At 49.3% G+C, this 12,014-nt stretch overlaps 1 protein-coding gene across 5 annotated transcripts in view; it reads left to right on the top strand.

Annotated features, from left to right (window-relative positions):
- Positions 1 to 12,014, top strand: part of CACNA1D (calcium voltage-gated channel subunit alpha1 D) — a 351,812-nt gene that overhangs the window by 250,746 nt on the left and 89,052 nt on the right. For 3 of the 5 annotated variants that reach the window (XM_069561588.1, XM_069561589.1, XM_069561587.1), the window contains exons 10-11: positions 7,357 to 7,444; positions 8,749 to 8,775. In XM_069561588.1, the coding sequence (XP_069417689.1) occupies positions 7,357 to 7,444; positions 8,749 to 8,775 (115 nt within the window). Of the gene's footprint in view, positions 1 to 7,356; positions 7,445 to 7,722; positions 7,783 to 8,748; positions 8,776 to 12,014 lie in introns of all 5 variants that reach the window. The other 2 variants (XM_069561585.1, XM_069561586.1) reach the window with 1 other exon arrangement.

The following is a 12,014-nucleotide window of genomic DNA, read 5'->3' as shown; positions in this document are numbered from 1 at the left end:
AAACACTTCCCCCCAAATGATGCTTTTTAATCTAAACTGTTTGGAAATTCCAGTGATGTTGTTTGATTGATTTTTCTTTTCCAGGTTACACGTTTCAGTTGGCCTCTGCGTCTTGCAGTCCCTGGCTGGTTTGCCCAGGACCAGGCTAAAGCTAGTAGTGCTAGTTTCAAGAATGAAGTTAAAAATAGACTTCTAGAGGATGCCATGATTTGGGGGCACTTGCCTTTACAAATGGGAATGGGGAAAGGGCTTATGTGGGAAACAGTTTCAGTCTGTGCTCTAAAATAATGCTTAACACAGTCTGCCATCAGAATCGCTGGGCTTGGCATCAGGACCAACCCCATTCAGGGCAGTTATGCAGACAGCTGGTGTCTTGCCTGCTCGAGCCATCGCTGTGCTTTTCCTGTGCACATGTGGTTGCTGCTACCAAGGTCGGCCCTGGCCACACAACCTTGGAGGAGCCTCCATGAGAAGATTGAGGCTTGGGGGCACAATGCCAGCTGCCAGGAGAGCAGAGAGTTCACGGTGCCCTGTTTGCTCGCTCGTGGGAATGCCGAGCACAGAGGCGATGGGAATTGGACTTGAGAAAGTCTTGGGGGTCTGAATGAAGGAGTATTTGAGTCCTACTCTCCTCAGAAGGTCCCAAAGTGGAAAGGGAGAGTGGGTACAGATATGAGCCCTTTCTGAGAAGATGTGGTGGCTCTAAGAGAAGGAACTTGGCTGAGAGTGGGCCTGAATCTGGGGTGGAGACAGCTGGCTCGTGCCACTGCAGTGCTGGGAATGGGTTTGTGAAGAAGAGGCTGGGCGTGGGGACCTCCTAAGGCCTCTGCAGGAAAAATGGGCTTCCACTAAGGAAATATTGTGATGGTGTGAGAAAAAAGTTTGCAAAGACTGACTTAGGCTTCCAACTCTGAGAAGTTACATGAGCAGATAAGTGGTTCCTATCCCAGGGGAGGAGAGACCCCCTCCTTGAGCTCGTAGGCGGCCCCCCTCCTCAGCTGGTGCTTGGGCCTTGTGACTTTTCAAGGATTCTTGAGAATTCCAGGTTAGTCTTGAGATCTGCAAGATTAGGAAGCAGTGTAACTTTTCAGAAAACTTGCTATATTTTGTTGGGGGTGGAGTTTTTTTTATTTAATGAAATACTTAGAGACCCAAAAGAAGGCCCCTGGCATTACTGGTGGTACTACTGGGGTGGGAGCCCTCATGGGGATGCCGTGCTCCCACTGTTGCTGGTCATACAGAAATAGTTGCTGGCAGGGCATGATTCTTGCTTTAGACAGAGAAACCTTGGTCTGGCCTTGACCCACATTCTCCAGCACGAGCCTGGCTTCTTTACAGCAACGAGAGTCTGTTAGCCTGTGATGGCTGAGTGTGTCACCCCTAGCAAGCACAAGCAGATTCCTCCAGGGGACATCATGGCGCTGTTCATACTTGTCATGAAAATGAGACAAAAACACAAGATCTTGGCTGCGGAGCCCCTGTCCCCAAGGAAGGCAGCTATGATCCTGCCATTGCTCAGTTATCTAACCTGACCGCCCCCGCCTTTGAAAGGAAAGAGTAAGACGCTTTAGGCTGCTGGGGCACAGAGGGAAATGCCGAAGAGACCCCTGAGTGTGCAAGAAAGTTCATCTCATGGAGAACAGGGGAACCAGGTTCCTAGAGGCCCTGGACATCTGTGAGCGAGGCTGTCAGTGTGCCCTGCTCCAGGAGGGGCCTGCCGAGCTCAGGGCTCACTGGGCAAGGGTCGCCAGGGTCTCCCGGGGGCTGCTCCTTCCTGTGCTGCTGCACTCCCCAGGGTACTCTGCCTGGGGGTGAGTTGGAACCAGTCGTTACAGGCTGACTGCTGGGCTCCTGGACACCCTCCTGAGGGGTGGGCTGTGACTTCACAGTACTGCTTACCTCCTGCGGGCAGGGCATGCAAGGAAAACCCCTTGGTGCTGGGAGTAAAACCAGACAACCTGTAGGTGTTTCCTCTTTACAGCAGTCCTGTCAGGTCAGAGGTAAATGGGTCTTAGAAATGAAACTGACCAATAGCTCATTTGCAGATGCAATAACAAAGCCCTGGGAAGAAAGGGGACTTGTCCCAGCAATGACAGAGACCAAGCCTCTCTGACATCTGTCCTGGAGACAGGAAGCTGGTCTGGGATTTTGCTGTGCCTATGAGTGGGGGGAGGGGCCAGAGTTTGGGGGCTGCCTGTCTGGATCCGCACACAGACTCACTCTTACTCCTGGGCATGCACATCCACGCGTGCACTTGTGCATTGATTTCCCTCTGAATCCGCAGACCAGGCGGATACGGTTAAGAAGTGCATTGTTCTTCAGAGAGACGGTAGATAGAGGAATGTTTACATGGTGGTGAAGATACTGTTGAGCTGGCCTGAAAAACAGCACGTTTCCTGGTTTGTTTCATGTGGCATCACCCATGATGACATCCAGGCCCTACAATTAAATCCTAAAAAGAAATAGTGCTCTCCTATCCATGGAGAGCAGGCGCTGAGCCAGGCTGCCCGGGAGGCCCTGGCAACTCTCACTTACAGTCCAGGGTGTCCCGGCTGCTGGCTGGCACCATCCCCTCGCCAACCTACCACTGGAGGCCCCTTTTCAGCATACACATGCTGGAAGCCCAGGGGTCTGCCCTGGGGCTCTCCCTCGAGATCCCAGTGCCTGGCAGATGCAGGGCCAGGCAGCACTGCTGCATAGGCCACAGGCTTGTCCTAATACCTGGTTTCAGCTGGAGTCACTGAAAATTGCTCTCGAATTTATATTTAAAAAATGAAAAGTTCTTCAACAAAGCTCTAAAATTTCCTGAAATGTGGAGGGAAAAAGGACTGATAGCCTCTCTGCATGCAGATGGCCCTGGCTTCTTCTACAGGAGGGTCTGGATTCTGTCTGAGGGGGTCTCTCTGCTGCAGCCCTAATTAGACCTAGTCACTTGTCAGCAGTGAATGCTGAATGCTCACAGGGACAGAGCGGTCACCCTGAATGGGGCAGTCCTGATGCTAAGGTAGCCGGTTAGGGAGAAGGCCACGTGTTCTGATAAAGTCGTCCATTGGTTTACTTCCTTGGGCTTTTATGAGTCTTTCTGTTTGGGCTTTTATGAAGTCCCAGTAGTCCCTGGCACACCTGTATTTTTGTATAACCCCCCTCCCCGTTTGCTGGACTGATCTCCTGGAAGTGGTCTGGCTCTACACCAGGTTTCCAGGGGTTAATGAGGGTCAGCGACAGCACAGCATGGCTGGCAGGTAACAGGCTTACTTGGTTTTGGGAGCATTTTGATTTGTGGAGTTTTTAAGTGTATACCAGTGCACATACCAACGTACTGATACTGAATCATACATCAGTGTATTTAAGGAGGTACCAAAGCCACGGGGTTGTTGCATGGTGAGGGTGGCTCAGGAGAGCTTTCTCCTCTCACATCTGAACTGTGTGTCCCAAGGCAAGCAGGTCGCTTCTCTCATCTGTGAAATCCCAGCATTCGTTCATGTCCTCAGCCCCTTCCAGTTCTAACAGTCTCTGATTCTCCTGTCTTGATTTTTTTAAGACGTAGATGAGATCCTACTGGGGCTAAGTGAAATGAAGTGCATATCAATTTAGGAATGTTAAAAGAAAAATGAATGTCTGGTGCAAGTGAAGGGTGAAATGTTTTAATGTACAAACAAGCTCCTTGGTTATGCCCACTGGGCCCTGTCTGAAAAAGGGAACACTCCTATGGCAGGGAGGGAGAGGTGGGATGGGAAGGTTGCCAGGGCCCTGGCCAGAGCGTGGCTCTGAGGCTCGGCTGGAGGGACTGGATCCACATCTATTTCCGGGGCCAAATGAGGTCACCACGTTCTGGTGGAGTCACTGCTCTCTTCCTCTACCTGCCCCTTCCTCTCTTCCTCCTGAGCCCCCAGGGGCATGATTCCAAAGCAGATTTATTTATTAGTGTTCTGTGGCTCTGCAGCTGTCAAATAGGGATGACAGAAAAGTTGCTCTCGATACAACAGGCTAGGTTAAAATAACTCTGCTTAAGGCAGAGAATGTGATACCAACTGGGAGTGCAGGCTGAGGCTGGGTCAGATGTGTGGAAGGCTGTTCACATGAGGATCCTTTGTGTGGCTGTAGAAGTGGGTGGGGTGAAGTGATCCTGGACTTGGACCATCCAGAGAGAGTTCCCTTGCTTCCAGGGAGCTCCAGGAAAGCTATCCTGAGCTGATGGATTCGTCATGTAGGAGCCTCACTGACAGCCTGACACTGTGGATCACTCTGTACCTCCTCCCTTATAGTTCTGCCCACAGCCCTGTAAAGTTAAAGTATGCCCCATTTTAACAGATGAGAAAATGAAGCCTTGGAGAAGTTCTGTCACAAATATGGGGGTAAAGTTAGACCTGGCCAACCTGAGAGGCCTGCTCTCAACCACTGTCCCTTCCTACCTGAAGGATGGAGCCTGCTTGGTGAGCAGGAGGAGTCTTTCCTTCACTGCAGCCCCAAAGCCATGCCCCACAGTTAGCCTGTTTCTGCTTGGAGAGTTCAGTTTGACTTCTTATCTCTGTACCTCCAACCTCAGTCTAGGGAGCAGCTTGTGCATTTCGTTCACTAGTTGACATGGAACCAGAAATGCAAAGTAATGTTCCCCCACCTTTCCCATGGGCAGGCTGTGAGTTATCTGTTTGGATCAGATCGTTTGAAAAGCTTTAAGAGTGAAACGCAGCAACTCTATTGATATCATCATGGGACATAGCCCCAGAGAGTGAAAAGCCAGAGTTTTACCCATGAAAAGAAGTTTGCTCTTCTTGGAAATAGTGACTGAATTTCAGTCAGTTCAGTTCAGTCACTCAGTCGTGTCTGACTCTTTGCAGCCCCCATGGACTGCAGCACACCAGGCTTTCCTGACCGTCACCAACTCCCAGAACTTACACGCAGCAATTCTATTGATATCATCATGGGACATGGCCCCAGAGAGTAAAAAGCCAGAGTTTCGCCCATGAAAAGAAGTTTGCTCTTCTTGGACATAGTGGCTGAATTTACAACATGATTAATATTAGAACCATGAAGTATTGCACTGTTGTAGAGGAAAGTGACCCTCCAGAGCACAGAGATAGTGTTCCCACTTTACAGACAGGACCTGGAGAAGCCTGGAGAGAGGTGGGACTGCCCAGGGCAGAGCCAGGACCCCACTGAGGCCTGAGAACCCTCGTCCACCCAGTGGCCCCCACCACCCTGCTGCTTTCAGCTTCTGTCTGTGGTGGCAGTAACCACCAAGAGAAACATTCCACAGAGATGACTCCTGGTCATATCTGTAAGGATCTCCCACCATGATTTTCTTTGTCCTGTTCCTGAAGAAAAGGGTGACCCTGTGGGAGTAACGTGTAACAATGAACTTGGCTGACTCTTATGACTTTTTAGTCTTTCTGCTGAAGTCAGACATGGAATAGTCATGGAGAAGCAAATTGCATGAGCAGCCTCCTGTGTATTCAGCCACTATGTCTCTTGATGGAGCTTTTTTTTTTAAGGTTTTTCTGTGATTGGATTGTGATGTTTTTGTTTATGGTTTGTTTGGTTTTGTGTCTGTGTTTTTGCTTGGAGTTGTGAAAAAGTGAATCAAATTTGTAGTTGGTTTCTTTTGACTTGACTAAGGAAGAAAAGGGTTATTCTGTGAGAGTACTGGTTGTATTATATTGTCCGTAATTCTGCTCATTTTGCCTTCCCATGTGAAGCCTTTGCCTCAGTGTGCCTGGAGATGGCTGTTGAGACCCCCTCACCCTGGCAGGTTCAGTCCTCTGGGTGCTCACAGAAGGGAAGGGGTCTTCTTTGGTGCCACAGAAGAGATGTTTCTCAGGTCTCTGGGCCCATCAAGTCAGGTCCACGTCCATCCTTGTCATTCACACCCTGTCTCTCCCCCGAGCAGGGTCCACAGCTGTGCAGCTGCACTGACAGAGCTCTCTGGGCTGGCCTCAGACTACTCCCCATGGCACTCCAGGCACCACTGTCAGATGAAACCCAGGCATCCTTCAGAGGAGGAGCCGTATGGTTAGGGCTTGCAGGGGAAAGGCCTTCCTGTTGACGCCATCCGGTCTCCAAAACCAGAAGGTCGCTGCAGCTCACAATGATGCATCAGGGCAAAGACATGCACACGTGGGGGTGATTCTCCCATTATTCGACTTTCAATGATGGCTCCTAACCCCAGAGCAGAGTTAGTCATTCCTTACAGCACGTGTCCAAACCCCTGAGGCAGCTCTGGTCTCGGTGGACTGAAGTCCACTGGGGGCTGCCTCTCCCCGGGTCCTCCAGGACAGGTGCAGAGCTGCCTCCCTCTTTGTGTCCAGCCTCCTCTGCCGCCTGCTCCCCAGCACATGTTAGTGACGTTTCTAGGGTTCAATCAAGTGAAGGAGAAGAAAACACCCATGTGCCAGATGGTGACTCTTGAATGGGTCCCTGGGCCTCCTGACTTGAGTGGGTACATTTCAGCTTTGCCTCGGCTTCTGCTTGATGCCGTGCTGTGGGGAAGGAAGAAGTGCCCGGAGACACCGGTGTGCTAGGACCACAGACAGCTTTGCCCTCTGGTCGCTGGATGGGAGAAAACCTTCTTCCCCCATAGGACCGTATTCTGAGCTCTAGCGCAGGCATCTTTGGTCAACAGTGTCTTTTTTATTAATCTAACTGACATTCTTCAGCATCATGGCTTCACAAACTGGGCAGAAGAACATCAGATAGGATTAACGGAAAATGAGTTGAATACTTCCATTTTCAAAGAGATTCTTTGCTTGGTACCTTCATATGCTCCTCCCTTGATAATATCTGCTCTCCTTCAGTATATTTAAAGTAAGAATTTGTTTATGAAATCTTAGGTTTGTTCACAGATGTTCTAGAGTACCTCTTACAGGGACGAGAAAAGATGTAGCTGTAACTGAGACGTTGTGACGGCCTCTCAGGGCAAACCTGGAAATCAGAGGAGTAAGCTGGCACTGACGGCCATAGGACTCACTTTGGTCCCCAGGCTTCTTTCCTTGGGAAGTTGGATAGTGGGTTTCTCTTCCTGTTGGGATACTTTCTGGGTTTCCTTGGCAGATCATGGAAGTGAAGGCTCCTCTGTGGAGATACCTGGCTTCTCAGCACTTCCTTTTGCCAGTCAGGTCCCGGGGGACCCTTCATCATGTTCCTCACCCTCCTGCCAGCTTCCCAGAGGCTCATCCTGGAAGCAGAGATTGCGTTTGTCCCATCCTTGGGTGCGCAGGGCATCCAGTCAGTCAGTTCAGTTCGGTCGCTCAGTTGTGTCTGACTCTCTGTGACCCCCTGGATGGCAGCACGCCAGGCTTGCCTGTCCGTCACTAACTCCTGGAGCCACGGCACCATCTAAAGTGTTTATTCTCCCCGCAGCCAGCATGCCCACCAGTGAGACGGAGTCTGTGAACACAGAGAACGTGAGCGGGGAAGGCGAGAACCGAGGCTGCTGTGGGAGTCTCTGGTGAGTGGGGCTGAGGCGCTGTCCTCTGGGCTCCTCCTGGCTTCTTAGAGAAGCAGATATGAGTGAGTCACCCAGGTTTCAGTGGAGCCTGGAGCCATGGCCTCAGATGCAAGAGGGGTGGGCTGGCTCACCCTGGGCCCCTTGGTCCCCCTCCTAGCCCTGGCCCCCCAGACCCCCAGCATGTCACCTGCCTCGTCCTCCAAAGCGGTCTGTCCTGCTGAGATGGAACCTGCCCCGGGCTGAGCCAGGTAACCTGGCAATTCCCCTGTGTCCACTAGGTGCTGGTGGAGAAGAAGAGGCGCTGCCAAGGCCGGGCCCTCTGGGTGTCGGCGCTGGGGGTAAAGGCTTCTCTGGGCCTGGTGCTGGCGTCAGTGCTTTGAAGGGCTTGTATGGCAGACTTGCTCATAGAATGTGCTCCCTGTTTAAGTTTCCTTCATTTACGGGCTCTCCCAACCTCATGCATAGTGGCTGGATAACGAGACCCTGCCCTTCTCGGCTCATACACTTTGTCTGGAGCCCTGCACCCCCTTCTCCTAACCTTGGAGGATGCCTTCACATGAGCACACATTGGCTTTTTTCTGGATGCACTGGGCTGCAGGAGCAGGCACACCAGCTGCGTGCAGTGCACCAAGCACCGCCTGCTTTGGGGGAGCCCCATGAAATTCTCTTTTGTTTGCTTTCTGCTGGTGTCCTTTAGGTCTTAATGCCTGTCGAGTACAGGTGTCATTTCTAAGAGAATCTGATCTCCTTGGCGGAGATTCATAAAAATGATGTTAGGAGCAGGAAACTCAACAGTTTATGAAGTAAATTTTCCTCCTCCTTCTTGCTGTGCCCTCCTACAATAGCATGAAGTAGGTAGGGAATGGATTTGTCTTGCCATTTTACAGATGAGCACACTGAGGCTCAGAGAGGTGTGCTGCTTGCCTGAGCTCTTGTAGTGAGTGAAGAGCAGAGCTGGAGCTCCAAGCCCAGGGCTCTTCTCACTGTAGCAGCAGCACGTGCTGTTACGGAGATGCGTGGCTGAGCTGTGGGCAAGAGCAGCCCCGCTGGCTGCAGTGTGAGCAGTTTGAGGGCGGGGGGAGAAGAACCCTTGTCATCTCCACCTGTGCCAGGGCTGCTCAGGCAGCTGACTCTTCTCTTGCCTGGCCCCCTGCTCCATGCTCACCCCAGCTGGCTCGCTTCGGGAGCCGGGGGTGCTGGATCCAGGCTTCCATGCATGGCTTTTATGGAATCTCTGCTGAAAGGTGGAGGGGAACATATCCTGGAGCCTTCTTAACAGGAATCATATTCTTTCTTTCTTTCAGTCAAGCCATCTCAAAGTCCAAGCTCAGGTCAGTATCTTCTTTCCATAATTTTTCTTAAACTTGTGTGGGCTTTTTATGTTCTAACTTCTGAACTTTATGTAGAATGGCTCTAGACCTGATATTTTTTATACTCTGGGCTCTAACATTCATGTAGAAGATCAACCTGCCCAGTAAACAGTAAGTACCTGCCTTGTAGAACTGTAGTAGGTGCCAAAGAACCACCCCCCCCAAAAAAAAATCAGATCAGTAAGATGCAACCATGAATAATGTTTTGCCTACTAATCAACCCTTTTTATATACCCTCCCAGAGTCATTTCTCTAAGAGAGATACTTCCTGTCACTTTTCTGCCATAAACATTGTCCATGGAAGGAAGTTCAAGAGGTCTTCTGAGTGGCTGGAAATGCTCTGAGTCCAGGTTACATAATCAGTTGGTAAAAGCTCATTGAACTGTATACCAGTGATTTGTTACTTTCCCATATAAGTATTATTTTTCAGTTAGAAACAGTGTTTTACTACTGTGTACAAAAATTCACTTCAAGTGGAATAGAAGGTGAAATGTTGGTTGCTCAGTCGTGTCCAACTTTCTGCCACTCCATGGACTGTAGCCCACCAAGCTCCTCAGTCCATGGAATTCTTTTTGTAAAACTGTAAAAATCCTAGAAGAAAACACAGAAAATTTTCGTGACCTTGGGTTAGGCAAAAGTTTCTTGGGTACGACGCCCAAAGCACTGGTCATAACAGGAAAAACTGATGAATGGGACTTCATCAAAATTAAAACTGCTGCTGCTGTTGCTGCTAAGTCGCTTCAGTCGTGTCCGACTCTGTGCGACCCCATAGACGGCAGCCTACCAGGCTCCCCATCCTACTGCTCCTTAAAAGAAAAAGATCATTTGCAGACTGGAGGAAAAAATTATTGCAAAACAGAATTGAGAATGGACTAGTATCCAGTATACATAAGAATAGTATCACTAATAATAAAACAACCCAATAAAAATGGACAGTAGATTTTTAGTAGGCCTGTAGTCATAGAGGGGGCTTCCCTGGTAGCTCACATGGTAAAGAATCTGCCTGCAGTTCAGGCAACCTGGGTTCAATCTCCAGGTCGGGAAGATTCCCTGGAGAAGGGAATGGCAATCCACTCCAGGATTCTTGCCTGGAGAATTCCATGGACAGAGGAGCCTGGCAGAGTATAGTCCATGTAGATGGCAAATAAGCACATGAAATGACCACTGGTCATTAGGAAATGCAAATTAAAATCACAATTGAGATACCATGATGCACCTATAGAATGAATCAAATTTTGAAAGCTGGCATTTTGACAAGGATGCAAATCAGTGGAAATTCTTATACACTGCTACAGGTCAGGTGACACAGCATTCTAAAAGCAAGTTGTCAGTGTCTTACAAAGTCCAGCGTATTTACCATATGACCCAGCAGTTCACCTCTAAGGTATTTATATAGGAAAAATGAAGATAGATGCCTACACAAAAAATTTTGCATGAATGTTTATTCATAAATATTATATAAGTATAATTGATACATACAACATTTTTATGTTTATTTATAATTGCCCAAAGCTGTAAATAACTCAGATGCCCATCACATGGTAAGGCAGACAAATTATAGTTCATCCACATGATGGACTGAAACTCAGCGACAAGAAGGGAGAAAACTACTGAGAGATCAATGACACAAATGGGTCACAAATGAGCTTTTTCTAAATGAGGGAGGCCAGTCCCAAAAAGCTATATATTGTATGATTCTGTTGATAGGATTCTGAATGAAGCAAAATAATAGAGAAAGAGAACAAATTAGTAGCTTTCAGGGGCTAGGGTGAGCAGTGGATTAACTATAAAGTGCCATTAAGGAATTTTTTTGAATGATAGAAATATTCTACATCTTAATTGTGGTTGTGATTACAAACTTTAGAACTAAAATGAAGTCAATTGTGCCATATGTAAGTTATATCTTAATAAACCTGTTTTAAAAAAAATTAAGGGGTCTTTTCCTGGTAGTCTAGTAGTTTGGACTGTGTACTCCCAATGAGAGAGGTATGGGTTCGATTGCTGGTTGGGAAACTAAGACCCCACAGCATGTGTGGCGAGGACAAAAAAAAAAAAAAACAGCGTTTTCATAATGAAAAGCACTTTCATGAATTTCCTCTTGCCAGAGGGCATTTAAATTTCTTCATAATTTGGCCCCCAGATCACCCTCTGACCTCTGAGGTATTTAGACACTCCTCTCAGACTTCGGTTTTCATGCTGGCTCAGACGGTAAAGCATCTGTCTGCAATGCAGGAGACCCGGGTTCAATCCCTGGGTTGGGAAGACCTCCTGGAGAAGGAAATGGCAGCCCACTCCAGTATTCTTGCCTGGAAAATGCCATGGACAGCAGAGCCTGGTAGGCTACCGTCCATGGGGTCGCAAAGAGTCGGGCACGACTGAGCAACTTCACTTTCCCAGACTTCGCACTTTGTTATTCTGGACTGCTCTCCAGCTGTCAAATGGACCACACAGTCCAGTTCTTCCCACCCAGTCTCTTTGGCGGGAGCCAAGTGGAGTTCCCTGCCCCTCTCCCTGTCTACCCTTGGCTAATCCTTATTCAGCTGTCGAGAGAGAGCCAGCCCAAACCTCAGCTGAGGAAGCCTTCCCTGACCCTTCAGCCTGTAGCTCCCTTCTCCTTCCTCCTGTACCCAGTACCCTGGGTGTAGCACTTGGTGTGAGTAATTGCCTGCCACAGCCCTCATACTGTTACAGGATGGGGTCACAGACCGTGCCTCCCCTGGACTTGGGAGACATCTGTCACTTGTTCCTGCAGCATGAATAGGGCTGCAGGGACAAGGCTGCATGCCCTTGGGCTGGATGTCATTCAGGCCACCTTGCTCGTGTGTATTGCATTATGCATCATGCGAGAAACCCAGTCTTGTGGGAACAGTTTTGAGTGTCCTCAGTGGAATTTTTCTACTCTTGTTATCATGTTTCTAGCTGCTGTTACCATCGGAAACCCACATAGCAAGAGCAGGAATACAATGCACCTCGCTTGTTCCAGGTCTTGCCAAAGAGCTGGCACAAGTCTTTCATTGGTCCCTGGGTTACAGTGTTCTTAGCAGAGCAGTGCAGCTGAGTCAGCCAGGGCTGCAGCCTTGACACGGCCTGGAGATTCTCCTGACTCAAGTGCTAGAGGAAGCGCCCACCACTCCAGTCTGTGAGCACAGCCCGGACTGGGCTGACACTGCCACTTGGCTAGCCCTTCTCTGAGACCCCCT

This window comes from Ovis canadensis, chromosome 19 (assembly GCF_042477335.2).
Source record: "Ovis canadensis isolate MfBH-ARS-UI-01 breed Bighorn chromosome 19, ARS-UI_OviCan_v2, whole genome shotgun sequence".
Lineage (NCBI taxonomy): Eukaryota > Metazoa > Chordata > Mammalia > Artiodactyla > Bovidae > Ovis > Ovis canadensis.
The sequence above is the reverse complement of the archived record's forward strand: the minus strand, read 5'-3'. Positions and strand labels throughout refer to the sequence as shown.